Genomic DNA, 19271 nt, shown 5'->3' with positions numbered 1-19271 from the left:
CTGGGATTCTGCGCACACACCACTGTGCCTGGTTATTTGTGTGTGTGTGTGTGTGTGTGTGTGTGTGTGTGTGTGTGTGTGTGTGTGTGTGTTCTGGAGGCCTTAACTTTATGTTTGTGAGGCAGACACTTTACTGATTGAGTCATCTCCCAGCCTCTACCAGAGCATCTTAGGAGGGACACTGGAAAAGAGGAAGGGCAGTTGTCAATAGGAACTGAGCACCAATTGTGTGTCAAGTGCAGTAACAGGCAACATCCCTAGAAAATCCCCATGTGACTCATGCCATCAGTTCTGTGCACAGCACCCACAGAGAATAATGAATGGAAAGCCTACATCCACCTCCAGAAGGATGGGCCTTCTGGAGGCCCTTTCAGGATGAACTTAATGCAGTGCTAAGCAGAGCATCTGTGCTCAAAGGAGTCACATTTTTCCCTGTATATTCTAGTCTTTCACTCCAAGCCAATGAACATGTGCCTGACAGTCCTTTCCAAAGTCAAAGGGAAGTCTGGCAAGGATGAACAGTATAAAGAAGTGTATTGGTTTCCAACATGGGACCTTCCTGAGGAGTTTTCACTGACGGATACTTTTTGTGAGAGCTGACCTTGAAACCCAAACCCTACGTGAGATGACTTTGTGCTCCACAGATGGCAAAAGGCCAATGACCCAGTGAACATCAGACAGTGCACATTCCCCACCATCATTTAGAGCAGCAGCTCTGTCTCCTCTGTACCACCATCACAACTTTTACATGACTGGCGAATGTCCTGCCAGGAGATAGCCCCATGCTCAGCCCTGGAAAAACTTGCATCCCCCAATCCTTTAAACGTGAACATAGCAGGAAACTCCCAACCTAATGGAGAGGATGCTGCTCAATAAAATGAATGAGGGCCCAAGGGTCCTCCCAGAAGACCAGTCTAGTCTTTCCTGACAAGCCAGCTGTTTTGCTCCCCTCAACTCACCTTCCACAAAGATGTCCTGTGACTGTCTCAAAATGCTAACCTTCCCTTATAGGTCTAGCCTTGGTGTTTGGGGATAGCCTGGAATGGTAGTGATAGCAAAAAAATTACAATACTGGTAATGATAAAATTATAGCACACACCAAGCGAGCACTCAATATTGCATGAAGCTGTAAGCTTGAATATATGATCTCATTCCATCCCCACACACACCAAGGAACGGAATCCAGTCAGAGAGATTGATGTGTTCCCAGTCACAGAGCTGCCGAGTCAAGCTGCCAGGTGTCAAATTCAAGTGGTGCCAACTTCAGAGTCCCTGTTCGCAAGCACTGTACCATTTGGCTTCAGCAAATGGTTGTGAGAAAATGTCATGTATACAAAGTGGCTTACACACCTTCTCTCTAAGATGAGAGCCTGGAATTTTCCTCAGTCTTAACCCTGATCATACTATGTTGTCTCATAGATTCTTCATGGCAATGAGTATCTTATTTGTCTTCATGTGGCCAGCACTCAGAAAGGGTCATGGCATAGAGTTGATGCTCCGTAAATGACTGGCAGGTTAGTTAATGGATGGGCGCATGAATGAATTCATTCACCCAAACAAAGCTCTGGCGGTCTGCAGGAAACCAAGCTACTAAAAGCCCCAGTGGTTCTCTCAACTCCCAAGGCTCCTGTCACACATTTCCTTTGTGTGGAGTTGACTGTACCTGCCTGGACATATGTATCACTTTTATCTTGTATGTCTGAACAAGACCAGGATCAAGTCAGAGGTTCGAATGATACTGGACTCTTTCCTGAGCCACCTAGGTCAGGAGTAGGCACAGACCTCCGTAGGTATGCTCTCTCCACTCTGACGCACAGAGAGAAGTCAGAAGGTGAGTCCACCACCATCCTTGAGGAATAACCACTGTGCTTCCATCTCTTCCCCTTGCAGGAGCATCCTCGGGCATCATCGATCTCTTGCCGTCCCCTAGCGCAGCTACCAACTGGACTGTGGGGCTGCTGGTGGACAGCAGTGAGATGATCTTCAAGTTTGATGGCAGGCAGGGTGCCAAGATCCCTGATGGGATTGTGCCCAAGAACCTGACAGACCAGTTCACCATCACCATGTGGATGAAACATGGCCCCAGCCCCGGCGTGAGAGCAGAGAAGGAAACAATTCTCTGTAACTCAGATAAAACTGGTGAGTCTGAAACTGTGAGCCTGCCCTGACTAAATGTTTTCCTTTGTGAGAGTTGCCATGGTCATGGCATCTTTTCATGGCAATAAAACCCTAACTAAGACATTGTATAATTATTTTCAAAAGCCCTCTTTGAATAAAAGGCTCTTGTCAACTTAAAGCCCTATTTTGAAAAGGGATAGTGGAAGCTAACAGGTACTGCCTGTTTCTCTCATGCCAGGCCTGCACAGGGATCTTTGGGGACTGACCACACCCAGTCACTTACAGATGGGTGACCTTGTTATAGTATTCTCTTCCTCAGAGTTGTTTTTGCTGATTAAGTAACTTAAACATACAGGAAGCTCTCAGGATAGTGCTGGGCACACAGAATGCATCGTTGGTCTCAGCTATGCCTTTTCTGAACCTTTACAAGGAATTTTATGAGTACACCATTCTCACGGGAACATCCACTGAGAGATCACACATCTTCTCAAGTAGTTATACAACCAATCAACACTGGAACATAAAGGTCAGTTTATGTACTACTGAGTCACATCTTATGCAATTATCACTGTGCCTCCATGTGTGCGCACACGCGAGCACACACACACACACAAGTGTCTTGCAAGATCTTTTGCAAGATATACAACTTTGCTTTTAACTGTGATTCCCATTTCCAGTGTAACTTTTGTTAAAATACTCAGATAAATCCCAGTGTTTCTGTGGCAGTGCAAAGTTGCAGCTCAGTGCCTGTTGTCCTCAGTGCCCAAGTCCTCAGCTCAACGAGATGGCTGCTTAAGTGTGACCCTTGAGGAGTTATTAAGCTCCATGGGCCTCCGTTTCCCCATAAGCCACGTGGAGGAAGTAAGCATGAAATAACATAGGAAATCATTTAAATCAGATGATACAGATCATCAGTTGAGGTGGTATTGCTGGCACCATCATTGCTATTACTATTTCTGAGTTTATTCCATTTCATGCCACTACAAGGTCCTCCATATTTTCCATCCCACTTGATCCCTGTAGAGTATGTTAATGAGTTTTCTTCTAGACAGACACTAAGCCAGGGTTGTCCAGCTTCCACCTACTTACAAGATCAGTCTTTGCAGAAGGAGGCAGCACTAGCTATAGCTTTTCTCCAGACCTTCATGCAGGGAGGACACATGAGGTGACACAGAGCTTGGGGCTTGGCTTAGTGGCCTGGTCCTAGCAATACCAAGTGGTTGCCTTAAACATCCTGACTTTAGAGTCGGTGGCACACAGAGGCCACAGTTAGGGTGATGCAAATGTGTGGCAGCTGATCAAGACCTAACAGCCACAGATATTGTCTCTTGAATGTGTGTTAAGCACTCTCCCAGGATTGCTGGACAGAGAAGCCAGGCAGTGTGTCTGCCTACACAAGGGCATCTGAAACAGAAGGGCTAGAGCCATGGGCAAGGACAGCACCACTCCCTAGAACAGTGTGTTGTCTAGAACCTCTTATTGCATGTTCTAGAGCCAGACTCTTAGAATAGAGGCACTACAGGTTATAAGAACAAGCCAGCAAAGCTTTGTAAAGTATACACGCCAGGGCCTCACCCTAGCTGCACAGGCCAGTGCCTCAGGGAGCTCTCCAGGGCCATGTCTGCAGTCTGCAGTGATATCTTCCACTGTGACAGTGGCTCACCATCAGGAGGCTCGGAACCTCAGACCTGCAAGGCCTGTGCCTCAGCTCTGCGCTCACAGGAAGTCATACCTTAACAGTTAGCTTGAGATTGGCACAGAGGGCAGGAGACATGATATAGTGGAGAACAGAACTTGTCACTAAGGGTCTGATGTCTGGAACCCACATCATAGAAGGAGAGAAGCAGTTCCTGTAAAGTGTCCCCTGACCTCCACAAGGACAAGGTTGTACTCATGTGCACAAGCATATATGTAGACATTAATATATACATGTGCATGTGTACACACACACACACACACACACACATGCACATGCATACACACATCATAAATACATATTTAAAAAATGATTGTTACAGCCAAAATGGAAAGGGTCTGGTCTAACTTAGCTCTTGGCACAGAAAGTAATATAAATGCAAAAGATTAGGATTTAATGAAGGTCTGATTCAGACTTTTACTTCATATCAGAAAGTCTGTCCAGGGGAAAAATGGTAGATGCTGCAGCAGAAATGGAAAAAGCATGGGAAAGTATCAAAATACACAAACCACCTAAAACCCAGACACTTGGAGAGATGTCTGGTAGAGTTCTGTACACTTCATTTAAATGTTTCCTTTGTTTCTATAAATAATTAGAATGCCTTCCCATTTTAATCTATTTTAATAACGCTCATGGGATTATTGTGCTATGAATAACTATACCCAGGTCATGTATCCGTGTGATAAAGTATTCTGTTTTGGAGGGGTGTACATGACAAAATGTCACATGGCCCACACTTACCTTGAACTTCTGAGCCTCCTGACCCCACATCTCAAGTGCTAGGATTGCAAGCATGCTCTACCATGCCTGGATGATGAAATAGCCTTTGGAAACTAAATTACATGGCGGTTTAAAACTCTGCCATGTGGATTTATCATACTTTATGTAATGGCTTCTTTTGTCAGCTACTTAAAGTGTCTCCTTTTAAAGCCAAATAAAACAGTGCCTTAGTGAGCCTTCTAGAATGCAACTTTCACACATTTCTGATTGTTCCCTGGCTGGAAGTTGAATTACTAAGTCATAGAATATACATATTGAGAATTTTTAAGTGAAAATGATGAAATTGACCTTGATGGGCATCACATTGCATTCTATTTGGTGCACTGAAAAACAAAATACAGAAATGTTGTTCCATTATAAAGTCCTCTATAAATAATTAGAGATCTCCTCTGATTAGTCAGCAAAGGCTCACTGAGGAAGAAAGAGAGAAGGGAAAGCCACCATTGCTGTTATCACCAGTAAAGCTCTCAGAGGCTGCCTCACGTGGGTCTCCTCATTCATTGTCTAGTGGTGGGTGTGGAGGGAATAGCTCTGTCTGGTCCAGATATGCTGAGACAAGAATCCTTGCATTGTTTGGCCTGGCTTTTCTTAGCCACCAAAGAGAAAGAACCAGTGTTGAGTGCAGAGGGTTTTATTGACAAAGCCAGCAGGCTGTGTGTGTCACCTCTAATCGCTACCTTCCACTTGCCTGAACTTGGTCACAGGGCCTTCACCCAGCCACGGAGAGACTGTGAAATGCAATTAACTATATACTGGGAGCAAAGGAAGCAGAGCTAGGTGCACACGGAGCAGTGCCTCTTCCACAACGGATGTTTGGCCTTTGCTGACCTTTGTCTCTGTTCTCTCTGCTGGCCCCATTCTCTATGAGAATGATCCTATTGCCTGTTACCACCCACAATTCCTTCCTAGCTCCTGCCAGCTCCTTATAATCCCTTCAAACTCACACATCTGTCCCTGCAGCTGGGATCCCTTCCTTCTCGGGTATAGTTGCCCTGCTCAATTTGAGTTCAGCTGGAAACGGTGAATGATGAGTAGACATACATCGCTCTTGACATTTCCTGCTGGGAATTCTAAGATGGGGCAGGGGGCTGGGTGGGGGGAAACCTAGACTAGCTCTGTCAGAGCATAAGTCTGGTAGCGAGTATTGCAATGGCTCTCCAGCCTGTGGGAAAACAAGAGTGTGCCCACAGCACTGGGGTGACTAGAAAACTGCTCAGAAGGATTGCAACTGTAAGAACAGGAGGGAACCCTATTCCCTGCTGCCCATTGGCCAACCGGGAGATGATGCTGGTTGTTTGTGTATTGATCCATAGGTCTTCAGCAGTGGGGCAGAGGGAAAGGGCCTAGGCTGAAAGATGCTCTAGCAAAGGAAGTCTATTCTTCCAGTCTTCTTGGCCCACCACCTCACCCTAGTTGATTACAAATAAGGCTAATAAAGTCTTTCTTCCCTCCTTTTCCTAACAGCTCTTAACAGAAACCCAGAAAATTACTTACACAATCATGAAGGGGAAAGAAGTATTTAGCAGAGGCCATGTGGGCAAGAGAATGGCCCCCTCTGTTGACCTTGGGCAAGCATCTTGAACCAATTCCTGTGTTGGAAGAATTGGCAGGAGTCTATTTAGTCAGAGCCAATCAAGGTTCCTCTTTAGAGATGAAGCCAATGTTGACCTCATAGCAAGGTCATAACCGGGCCAGAGGAGTTTTGCCAGTCCAGAGGCTAAGAGTGCTCATCCACACACTGGGCACATGGAGTGACTGCCCATCCTCCCTCTTGCCATTTTTGCATTGGGTTCTGGAGAACACTGGTGCTTGGGTGGAACCAGCCTTTGACATGGCTGTCTGTGATGCTGTAGTCCCCAGGCACAGCAATGGCCTTTATAATAGCCGACAGCCACTGAGCATCTGTTCCAGCCAGATGCTTTACACGAATTTCCTCATTGTGGCAATTAAGATTCTATCTATTACAGAGATGGGAAGTCAAGATCAAATGGTATCAGATAACAACAACAACAACAACAAAAACCCAAAAACAACAACAACAACAACAAACTAATGCAGAGAATATAAAATTCCTTGTCCCTGAAAACTCCTAGATCTATGATGGCTTTGTGGTCATCCTACAGGTAAAGTGTGATCAAGATCCACATTCCTTTTCTCTGCATTTTCTCAGATCTGTGTCTACGCATGGATCAGTTTCAGATGAGCAGATAAGGGTGCAGCTGCTGCAGATCTCTGGTTATATACTGCACTGCCCCAAAGGAAAGAAGGCATCCCACAGGTTCATGTTCTGCAGGCACCTATCCCAGGACTGCTTAGGAAACTACTAACCATTGGCCTGGACCAAGTCCTCCCTGCCAGTTTGGCTATGGACCCTACCAGAGGCCATGTTCTCTGACCTTGGGCAGGCATCTTGAACCAGTTCCTGTGTTGGAAGAATTGGCAGGAGTCTATTTAGTCAGAACCAACCAAGGCTCATCTTTAGAGATGAGGCCAATGTTGTCCTCATAGCAAGGTTAATATGAAGGTATAGGAATGAGGCACAGTTTTCCAGCCCGAAGTTACCTTAAGCTAGCCCACCCCCTACCCTAATGCAGGTCTTAATGGATGGCTATGTTCATCCCCATACATGGCCAAGAACTCATTTACCCACCTATAGTGCACATGCCTCCTAGTAAATTTATCTGGAGTTCTACAGCCAAGTAAAACGTGACTTCTCTATGTCTTTGTACAGAACAGCTCCTTTCTTGACAGTTGGTAGTGTCTTGTGGCTCTAAGTGTCATGGTTAAAACCATGTCATAAGATTTCCCAAGCAAGTAAGAAAGTCTTTATATCAGAGGAAGAAAAGGTTCCATTGACTGATCGCCGTGCCTGGGGAGGGGGTGATTATTCATCGCTTTGAAGAGCCACAGAGTTATGTCTAATGCTGGAAAATCAATTTGTCTCCTCCTAGCAGCTAAAAGCAAGGCTGCCCCTCTTAGCATAGATTAAGGAGACAAAAGAGATGTGTTTTGTGGTCACTGTGTCAAGACTGACAAAATAAAACAAATCCCAGAACTCCAGGAGAAAGCAGCCATGCTGTAGAGCCCAGAGAAGCTGATGTGATTGGCTGAGAGCCCTGTAAGTACACATGACAAAGCTTCCACTGGGCTCTGATGGAGTATAGCTTGGCCCAGGGTTTAAAGGCAAGGTCTCAGAAGAAGTTTTGCTATGGGCCCTACCAGAGGTTATTCTACTTCAGTGTCTTCCCCCAAATATGTTCTAGAAAACTAATCAGAACCACTTATAGATGGGAAAATAAGAGAGACTATTTATTTATTTTCTGAACTGTGCCTAGCAACAAAACAGAAGACCCTTTGGTGGAAACAGATAGAGAGTTTCTCTTATGCTTCAACCGACATTTCTGCCTTTCAGAAATGAACCGGCATCACTACGCGCTGTATGTGCACAACTGCCGCCTCGTCTTCCTCCTGCGGAAGGACTTTGACCAGGCGGACACCTTTCGCCCTGCAGAGTTTCACTGGAAGCTGGACCAGGTAAGGCTCTCAGGGACACTCCTTCTCCTTTGCAAAGACCACCAGTTTGCTCTCAGGGTCGTCGCAGTGGGTTGGCTCTCCAGGACTGCTCAGTTTCTCGGTTTTAGAAAATTCAGTTCAAGAAGGCAGACAGCATCTTAGGTCGGGGTAAAAACTGCCTCCTGAAAGCCAGTAGTAGGGAAAAGGGCCATGTGTGCTCACTGAGATGCCACAGGGTCAGAGGACCTGTGGACCATTGCACCTGCATCCGCTATGCTCACTCTTTGTTGAGTCAGCAGGAAGATGGTTATCCTTCCCCTCCACCCCCCATGCTCCCAACCTACTGATGATCTTTGTTCATAGATATATCTTTGGTCTTTGTGCCAGTGAGCATCCTGTCTCCCCTTTGATGCTCTCCTCCTTTGGGCGCCAGTATGACTTGCTTTTTGTGACAGGCAATTGAGAACAGGGACAAGAGGGACTTTGAAAAAAAAAAAAAAAAGCCACGACAGAGAATTGTTAACGGTGTCTGCTTTTCTGAAGTGGTAAACCTGACTCATCGAAGCTTTACGGCTTGATCACAGGGGCTTGTATATCACACTTCTCCATGACAAAGCTGTGTCTGGGTTGAGTCCAGAGCTTTGAAGTGTGTGTTCCTGAGGGCGGTACCAGCAAACACTCATTTATGGGGAAGGACACTACACAGTGAGGAAGCAAGGCCAATATGGCCTTCCCTTAGAGATGAAACTGGGCAGGGTTTTGTCTTTTAAAAACAGTATTAATTCAGCAAAAGAGAGAATGCCAATAGGCAGAAATGAGATGTCACCTAACAATGCTAATTTTATAGCCCCCCAATGAGTTAGGTCTCAACCTCTTTTTTTGTGCTTCTGTGACCTACAGACCTATTTTCTCTCTTGTGTACCCACTGGTTGTACTGCCACCTTGCCGAATCTGATGCTGAGTGTTTCATGATCCTGTGTTTTCTGTCTCCTATTACTCTCCCTCTTCCCCCGTCCTCTCCTGGACACCCCTACCTTTCAGCTCCCAGTAGGTCTTACTTACAGCAAGAACTTACTCATACTAAGATATTAGTGATGGCTGCCCCTTCCATCCTCACAGATGCTCACATGTATGTTCAGTGGAACCCAGATAGTTCAACTTAAGGACTCTCCTCTGAGGGAAATCTGTGCAGTGTGTGAAAAGCAAAGATGTTGTGCTCAGGAGACAGAGTGGGGAGCCAGTGGCAACTGTCTAGCCTTATTTTAGTAAATGCAAACCCTGCTGGATCCTGGGTGGCTGAAAAGACAGCATGTGTGTTCATCTGCATTTCTTTGTGTTAGGAATTCTGGGGCATGTAGGAGTGGAAAAACGTTGACATTGTTTATATGATTTCTCAGCAACCTCCCAGCTATGTCCTGAAGTGCCAGATGGCTTTTATGGGATGTTTTAAAATATATAATACAAATTGAAGTGAATTAAAATAAATTCCATATTGTGAGGGGTTCTTTAATAAGAACATTGCCATACTGGTGGAGATAATTATAGATACCCCGAGGCATTTTCTGAGATCGGATTGAGAAGCAAGGATACAAGCAAATGAAGTTGCAGGGTTGGAAATTAAAAATAGACAAGGAAGGAATCCTGGTTGTATAGATAAATATATCGGGAGTGTAGCCATTCTGAGAGCCATACATTCAAAGAGGAACTGAGTCACTGAGCAATGGCCTGGTCCCAAGGATGTTCCTCTGGTTATTTTTGTTTTGTTTTATTGAGCCTGCTCTGTCCCAGGCAGGCTGTATATATGAGACCATTTCTGGCCCTGCCATAGGCTTTCCATGGGACCTTCCGAGCAGGAGGGTCCAGCCCCAGTGACTTGCCCATGGCCCACAGCAAGCCGTGGCCAGCACCTATCCTCTCATGATACTCTTTTGGTGAGCATGCTGACTTAAAATGTAAAAGCTATTCATTCATCGATAAAAATTACACCAATTATGCAAAATATTTGTAGCTCTCATAGAACCCTACAAGCTAACAGATATTTACTCAGCGTCAGCTCTGTATTCATCTGTGTCTAACCTTGTGCAGGCTACCTTGACAAAAATACCCTGGGCTACATGGATTAAGGGAAAGATGTTTACTTTCACATGGCCCAGAAGGTTGGGAAATGCAAGGTCAGAGTGCTTATTAATACATGATCTAATGAGATCTGTTTTCCTGGATTCAGAGGACTTCCTTCACCTGCCTTGTCCTCAGTTCCAGAGATAGAAAGATGGCACCCTCATGTCTGCTCCTCTCAAAAAGAACCAGCCCTGCTATATGAAGTCCCAAGCCTCACTCCCTCCTTTTATTTCTGTTGCTTGCCCTAGGTCATAACTCCAAATATACCTGGGGTTTAGTATTTCCCATTGTGAGTTTGGGGAGGACAGAATTCAGTCTGCAGCATTTCTATACTAATCTTGTGAAAGTCAAAGGACTCCTGACTGTTGGACATCCTAGCTCAGAGGGCAGGAGAAGGAAGGAGGCTGGAGTGAGGAAGGCACAGACGCTCTCCACAGAGGGCACAGTTGCTCACACTGGCAACTCAGTGGTGTGTACAGGCCAGCCCACAGAACCACCTTTGTTTGTCCTCAGCTCCCTGTTATGTCAGAACCTTACCTGAAGTTTCTCTCATGTAAACTATGTGATGCTCAGAACATACAGACCTGAGGACGCTTCTCGACCAGGAACCACCCTAGCACATCTCCTGCCCCTCGTTTGTCAGGCTCGTCATGACTCTTGCTGCACTGCCATCACACGGTTATCCCTCCCATCTGCTTCCTTAGTGCCAAGCTCTTGGCAGAAGCGTGGTGTCTTACTCAGGCCCAGCTATACAGAGTATGGCATAGCTCCAAGCACATAAGATAGTCCAGATAAAATGTCTGCATAACGGTGAAGGGATGTGGAGGGAGACACAGTAAGGCCAGAAGAAGGGGAAGAAAGAGAGAGATGGAGAGAAGAAAAATCAAGATATCTAAAAACAAACAAACAAACAAAACAAAACTTCTGGTGATGAATTGAAAATTTTGTTCACTTCACTGAGCATTAAAAATTCTAAATTTTCGCCATTGTTTTCCTTACTCTCTGGTTCTTAAAATAGTGTTTACCTCTTACTTATCTTTTTAGCTTATTTCAAAGATCCAGTTGGATTAACTACCAGTGAGTCTACAACTGGCCTTTGCCAAAAAGGATTCAAATTGGTCTAATATGGTGTGTGTAACTAAACTCCTGGCGTACCTTAGAAATTCTCAAAGCCTCTTATCGATTCTAATGCCTACTGGGCCTTTTTTATTTCTGCTCTGAATGGCTTATTCTGTGAGTTAGACTCTGTGCTTCATGCCCAGATCAGTGTAGGGCTAGAAGCCTTGGCTCTCTAGACATTTCCATAATCATGGGTCTAAAAGACTGTTTATCGTCTCATGTAGGCAGTGCTTGGACAGATATCAGGGCACAACCCTGGTAGGGACATCAGGCAGGGCTCTCTGATGTATCCCTGTGGATAAGAGTCTAAGGAAGCATCCAGAAGGAACCCTGGAATGCAAAGGTACATGCGCAGAGACAGGCATCCAAGATGGTAGACAGTGAATGGCCCACGTGTTCAAATTTAGAAAAAATGGACCAGGAAGGAATTAAATCCAAGTAGATTTTTATGTCACGTCACCCTCCTAGTCAAACAGATCATAATCAAAATATCCATTATTTCCATTACTCAGTACAAGACCATGAATGTTATGGATGGGCAAACTCAGAGAGTCTTGTATGTTATACATCACATCACATTCAAGCAAATGTAACTCTGCCTAGGACAGTACCGGAGACCAGTGGCAGGGATCTCTCCCGTCTCCACAACCATGCCAGAACCCAAGTCCAGATAGGTGCATTTGAACAACTGACCCCTCATTACCATTGAAGCTAGACTATAATGTTTTCCACGTAGCTCTTCAGGGTGGCCATGAGTGAAGAAGCAGTCACTCATACCCCAGAGGCAGAAGGCCTTTGCCAAGGCACATGAATTGCCTGTAGGTGTAATGAGGCAGCCCCGGGAAATGCCTCTGAGAATCCAGGGCATCTCATTGAAGTGGTGCTAACAGCAAGGGAAATGTCATTTTAATAGGATTTTTGCTCACGATCTACTAATGTAAATCCCTCAAGCCAGCAGTCAGTCATGTACAGACTCTGACAAGAGCTCCCAGCACATACAAGGAAAGGTTTATCAATCCATGAGCCCTCTTGACTTTACTATTATTTGGATAAGGTTGATTCATTTTTGTGAATTCTGATCGTCTTCCCTTTGGAACTGTTGGTATTTGAATGGTATTTCCTGGGACTCCCATTGGAGGAGATAGCTTGAGTGACAGGCTCAGTGAGACAGAAGAGCACAGGTGTCCCAATTCCTATGAGGAAAATAAAGTATCTGTGAAGAGCATAGAACCCAGAAGAGGCAGAAATTGGTCTCCTTTGGCTAGCCATTTTCTTATCTGTGCATCAGGGACAGAGACAAGAAGGATATGGCTCACGCTGAGGGAGCTCCCTGGTTCATGGCCAGTTAATGTTCCCTGGTAGCATTCTCCTGCAGGGGCCTCAGCCTCTAATAATTCTGGGCTACTGGGAGAAGCAGCTCGATTAAAGAGGCCCAGCCAGGTGAAGCCAGATACCTAACTGGGTGAATTAAAGATCTCTCTCTAGGCCATACATCTAGGCCTAACACTGTACTCTCAACTATCTGGAAGCTGAAAATCAGGTTTTCATGTAAGCCATCCCAATTTTCAATATGTTCTTCTTTTAAAAAGTTATAACATATAGGCCAAACTGAATATTATGCAGTATACCTTCATTTTCTGACTAGGTTATTCTCTTCATTGAAAAGGGCACTTCTGATTTTTTAACCCTCCCGCCTCAGAAGTTTAGGTCTTCATAAATGAAGTTTATTGTGTGCTTCTTCTAACAGAAAGCCTCTGCGTATGTGTGTACATTTGGGTGCGTGCATGCCATGGCACATCTGATAAAGTCTCTGCCTCCCACGATACCATGCTAGCTGCCTGCCAAGCTCTCTTCCTCCCATCATGCCATAGGAGTGCTTGGATTTTCGAGCTTTCTTTACTGTATCTGTATTTATGTGAGTTCCAGGACTCCAAGCCCAGGTCCTCATGCTTGCGTGATAAATGCTTTACCCTGTGGGCCATCTTCTCAGCCTCTGCCTGTGTGCTACATTATGCTTCTCATTCTCCCGGCTCCGTAGCTCGCCTCCCTGGAATGAGCGCATGGTAACCAGCACTTCCAGGCCACACCTAGAGGGAAGGGGTGGGAGGGCACAAACTCCCTTCACCTAGGCCACTAGTATCTGCAAGGTCTTCCTCTTTCTACATAAAGGAGACAGTTACTCACAGGCCTGGATTTTCCCACCACGGAGATTTACACACATTTGTCTTGAGCCAAGGCCTTTGCCTCTCAAGTCCATTGTTCTTACATAGAATGCGAAAGCTTCTAGAGGAAGATTTAAAAAGATCGCATCCTTTATTCTTGGAGAAGGGGCGTAGGAATGATGCAAAGGCAGTTTCCTTGCATTTGCCCATCCAGCCACACTGGGAGTCAAATGGGTTAGTTCAATCATTATTACAGCCAGTGCCAAGGAGTTAATTAGAGAATGGTCAGTCCAGTCCAGACCAGTCATCTTAATGAGCAAAATAATTGGCCATTGTCAGCACTCCAATTCTGCTATTAAAGACTCACTCCTGAGCAGGCTGGCATTGTTTCTTCTGATGTGAAACCCCTGCCCTGCTCAGCAGCCCACCTGTAAGCTGTCTCCAGTGATGCCTGCCTTCCTCTGAGAACAACTGTCCCAAACAGACAGGGAAGGTTGAATGGAACCCCTGCTTTCTCATGCAGGTAGGCTCCAAAGCACTTTTTTTTTTTCTTCAAAGAAACCAATCTGTGTGGTTATTTTGTGTCAATAATGGACATACAGAGGGTCCTAAACACAATGGCTCTCACTAGCATATATAAAGAGAGTTTACCTCTCAATAGGTAGGAACACCGCCATGCCCCTGCTCCTCTTAGAACCCACCCCCTCCAGCTTCTTTCCATCTCCAGCAAAGCACAAAGCTTCTAGTTCGGGGGGGGGGGGGAGCAGCTACATGGTTTCATGGTGCTGGCAGAGAATGGTCCCCAGGCCCCCAAGGCATAATCAGTCCTCTGAGGTCAGTATTGCAGTGCAGTGTGGCCTGATCGCTGAGAAGGTACTGAGAGGCATGCTTGCCCTGTTTGTTCTCTTTGTGAGATGGTGGCATGCAACTCATTGCTAAGCCACACCCCCTTCATCAGCCTCTCCTGGGGCCCTTGGTTCCTGCTGCATAGCTGCCACTGGGGCAGACAGAAAACTGCCCTCCCCAAGACATTCTTTTTCTATATCCCCTTGTGTGGCAAAAATAATAATAATAATAATAATAATTAAAGTGTTTACGTCTGTGAGCAGTTAATGAGCTTGAGATGAGATAGTTCTGGATTATTTTTATGGGTCCAATAGAGACAAGGGTCTAAGTGGGAGGGAGGCAACAGGAGAAACAGGAAATATAAAGATGGTACAAGAGGTCCAACGTGATGCACGAGAGTATGGGAGGCCACGAGCCAAGGAGTTTCAAAACCTTTACAAAGTGGAAAACTTTCTTCTCCAGAGCCCTCAGAAGGGATTTGGCTGTGCTGACACCATGATTTTAGTCCACTGAAACTTATTTCATCCCCTGACCTCCAAAAACCGTGAGATCATAAATCTATGTTGTTTTAAGCCACAAAAGTTGGAGGTGATTTGTTATAGCAGCAAAAGGAAACTAATACATCACCGTGTGCCTTAGGGAGGTCTTGGAGTCATAAATCAAGCCACGTGTCCCATCCCCTTGCATCTTACTGTGGTGACCCTGAGCCACGTTTTCAGAACAGGCCTATAGACTATGGACTCCTCTGCACACCAGTGTCGTCGCCTCGACCGCAGGTTTCCTGAGACCCTCCATTTCTAGAAAGGCCCTAGGCGAGAGGGAGGGGGAGGCCGCCTAACAATGGCCTTCAGTGCCTGTGCCTGGCTTCTCACGGGCCTCCGGATGAGACTGTGCAAGCAACAGATTTGGGGCTCTCTTTCCCCTCTGAGATACATTATACTTTTGCCTAAGGGACCAGCAAGGGGAAAAAGGAAGATATCCTGCCTTCGTTGAAAGAAAGATTGCCTACTCTGTGTTTTAGTCTGGAAATGTTAAACCCAAATCAGAAAATGTTCTTTCTCTTGACAGAACCTTCCGTCAGCTGAAGGCTGCTCAAGCTGGTATGAACGTATACGGTGCTGATTGAATCTGAAAATGTTCCTAAAAGGCTTATGTGTGAAAGGCTTGCTTTCTGACTGATGAGCTTTTTGAGGCCTGATTGCACGGTTGAAGGTTCTAATTTCAATGGACTACAATCCATTGAACTCATGACCTGATATTGGGAGGGGGACCTGGTTGGAGGAATTGATCACCGGAGTACGCCCCTGAAAAGTACATCTTATACCTGGACCCTTCCTCTCTGTCTTTCTGCTTCCTGGCCACCATGATGTGACTAGCCTTCTCCATACACTGTCACCATTAATATCTTCTTTCTTACTTCAGGGCCAGAGCAATAGAGTCAACCTATCTTACACTGATACTCTGGAAACCATGAACTTAAATACTTTCTCCTTCAAGTTTCTTCTCTTGGGTATTTAAAAAAAAGAAAGAAAGAAACAAAATACCAGCTCACATACATTCTCTGGCTAGCACTGATGCCATCCCCAAAGTACAGAAACCCACTTCGGCCTCCCCGCAGTTCATAGTACACACCACTATGCCTTTAAATCTACTGTGCCAATGCTTTCTCCAGGGTAAGATCAGCCCACTTAGCTACACTGAGTACAGCCTAGGAAGGAAGGCACTGTTACTGCCGAGATCCTTTTTACAACTGAGTGGAGGAAGTAGAGGAAGTTTGCAGCCTGCCCCAAAGTGGGACATAATTGTGAGAAGTGAGAAGAGGACCCAGAGGAAGAAGACTCCATAGCCCACAATAATGATAGCAGCAATGCTCGTTTAACTGGATATCCCCCTTTCCTGACTCATTCTTCTCACTGGATCTGTCTTGGAACCCAGACTCATTGTCTTAGTGACATCCAGGCTCTACTAGAGGTGTCTCGTGGTACAAAATGAAGTGTCAGGTCACAGGTGGGAAGTTAGCAAGAAGAGTCTGCTATGATTACGAAGAGACTTCTATGGAGAGGAAGTGCCAAGACTAGGGGAGGATATCAGCAGAAGAACGGAGTGGTTTAGGGATGATCAAGCCAGAGGGTTTAGGGAAGCATTGATCATCTGTGTCCCTAACTGAAGCAAAAGCTCAAGGAGTAGGTAATTCTGTGTCTTCTGGCAACATCATCACCTCACCTGGAGTTCCTACCTAGCAGTCAATCCCACTTGAGCCATTTGCTTGAAGAGTTGGTTTCAAACCGTCTTTCTCAGATTTCACTCACAACTCAAAAGGTTTGCTTCAGAAGATCCCATGCAAAAGCATGGGTCAGGCTGCAAAGTGTAGAATCCAGAGTAGCAATGCTGCCTTCTCCCCTATTACAGTCCCTCTGCCTCATTCTCTCTGCCTGTTGGAGTCTGGAGCTGGCCGACTGCCTTCCTTTACCATTCAGAGTTGCTAACTGATCTACAGTCTCCTGGGTGACAATCCCTACCCTTCTCAGGTCCCCTTTCCCTAAGTGGCACCTGCTCAGCAAAGCTTCTCTCTCCCATGGAATCATTATTTGTGTTTTAGCATGTACATCTGCCCAGAGGCGATGGCTGCATGTTTTCCACAGACAGCCCTTAATACATATTTAAAAGCAATTCGAAAAAGAAGGCTATAAACCAGCATTAAAAAGAATATTGTTTTATTGTTAAATGAGGAAACGGTGTCAACACAGTTAAAGATGCTCAGTAAGTGAAATACTCTCTCAGATAATGAATTAAGCTGCCATCGCCTAGGGTGGTCCTGAGGGAGGCAGCTTGGCTGAGTCACGCTCCTGCCTTTCCAGTTTCTTTCAAGCACCAGAGCCAGTGGGAAAGATGGGAGCTGGTGCCTTGGCAGAGAACCCAAATGTTTGCTTCAGTCAGTATGACTGATATTTTTCCCTCAGAAAAAAAGAAAAAGAAATAAAGAGCTTAGCAAAGTTAAATCTTATTGTAAAATGGCCACTTCTGATGAGAATGCTTTTCTTCAGGAGAGGTGTGAACAGTAGCATGCCCCTGTACATTGAGCAGCCTTGGAACCAACATTACTTTGACTCTTACTTCATGTTGTGCACTTTCTTTGAACTCTTGGGGTTTAGGCATAGGACTCAGGTTGGGGATGAAGACTTAAACATAGCTAGGAGCTTCCATAGTTCTAACCTGACCGATAGAAGAGCCTTAAACATGACCATAAAATGTCCAGACTCCAATAGGAAAAAGGTACCATTGCTGTTTTAGAATGTGATTGGTTGTGATGGACTCTCAGGGATGAGTGTTAATCAAATGATGCACCGTCTCTGGGGATGGGGCCTTGAGAGTAGTACAGTCTAGTGCTGAGGGTCCCAGGAACTTTTGTTGTGTGTGTTTTAAGAATTTCATACATTCATATAGTACATTTTGGTCAGATCTACCCCACTGTTTCCTCCTCTTCAAGTTCTCCCCTATTTTTTCCACTCCTTCCCCCAACTTCATCTATTTTTTCAGCCAAATGAGTAGAATCAGTGTTCCCTGTAAGCATATGGCTGTGGGGCCATCTACTGGAGCATGCATAGGCTCTCAGGGCTAGGATTCCTGAAGAATTCCTTCCCTCAACAGCCACCATATTTCTATGGCTCCTAGAAGCTCCTCTCCCATACACTGAGCTCTAAGCTGTCTTGTTCTCCTGCAGGTCATGTGGATGCAGTCACAAACACTTTGAGTTCATGTGCCCAGCAGCCTTGTCATAGAGAGAGAATACTGTTTTGCTTAGGAATACCCAGTACCTCTGGCTCTCATGAATATTTTTTCCAGCCCTTCTTTCATGATGCCGAGCCTTGAGAGGAGTTTCCCATTTAGAGCTGAACAGTTGGTAGTCTCTAATGCTCAGTGTGTTGACAAGTTGTGGGTCTCTGCATTAATGGACTTGCTATAAAAATGAATCTTCTCTGACAAGGGCTACTAATCTATTATTATAAAGATAAGAACTTGGGGAGGCAGTTTAATACTTTGTTCATTTACCATAATAGTACTAGGTTTTGCCCCAGGGCCTATAATCTATCCAGCCAAAAGTTTTTGGTCCAATAAATGGTGTGAGACACGAGTTCCATGTTGTGAAACAAGTCTTAAATGCAATCAGAAAGCCACTGGTCACCATTCATGACACTGTATGGGTATGCACAGTGTGTATGCACTTGCCAGGCCAGTCATTATTGTAACTTACAGAGGCCACTGCTGGGTAAATCTGTTGGCTACTTTTCTCTCCCAGTACTGTGCACAGCACCTTTCAACACTATGAATACTAAATAGGGATGAAGCTTCCACATTGGTACCAGCTTGACTTCTTCATGTCCTATGACTCAGTATGTGGTGTCTTCACCAATAGGATCTTATATCAGTTGTGAAAGAGCAATGGCAAAAGACTGTAATTGGGGAAGGGGTGTCTATGGAACCCCAGTGCCCAAACAACAAAAAGAGAGGCAACCAATACATGGCACTGAATTTTTCATTCATTAACCTATGGTGCCTGGGAAAGGTATTGTCTCTCCACTATAGGGTATTCAATTGAACTCCTTTTCTATATCTTTGGAAGCTTCTACAGTAATAGGACTCCATGTGGTAGCTTTTATGTTTTGTTGTCTTGAGTGTTATCATTTCCCAGACTCAACCCTCTACCCTGCCCCTCTCCATTTAATCCTTCCTATTCCATTATCCTCCTTTGTTAACCTTAGCAACATCATCCTATCCCTTCCCCTTGAAATCTCCCCTCTGTGAGCCCTTGCTTGTTTCCTGACTTCAAATGTAAGGATTCAAAGCCAGAATCTGTACGTGAGAGATGGTGTGAAGAATTTCTTTCTGAATCAGGGTTACTCATCATCAACGGCAGACTG

At 45.3% G+C, this 19271-nt stretch overlaps 1 protein-coding gene across 3 annotated transcripts in view; it reads left to right on the top strand.

Annotated features, from left to right (window-relative positions):
- Clstn2 (calsyntenin 2) overlaps positions 1-19271 on the top strand; it is a 585486-nt gene that overhangs the window by 496028 nt on the left and 70187 nt on the right. For all 3 annotated transcript variants that reach the window (XM_021206691.1, XM_029543014.1, XM_029543015.1), the window contains exons 7-8: positions 1891-2139; positions 8007-8128. In XM_021206691.1, coding sequence (XP_021062350.1) covers positions 1891-2139; positions 8007-8128 — 371 coding nt within the window. The remainder of the gene's footprint in view (positions 1-1890; positions 2140-8006; positions 8129-19271) is intronic.

This window comes from Mus pahari, chromosome 10, assembly GCF_900095145.1.
Source record: "Mus pahari chromosome 10, PAHARI_EIJ_v1.1, whole genome shotgun sequence".
Classification (NCBI taxonomy): domain Eukaryota; kingdom Metazoa; phylum Chordata; class Mammalia; order Rodentia; family Muridae; genus Mus; species Mus pahari.
Note: the sequence above shows the minus strand (reverse complement) of the source record. Positions and strands in the feature narration are given on the sequence as shown.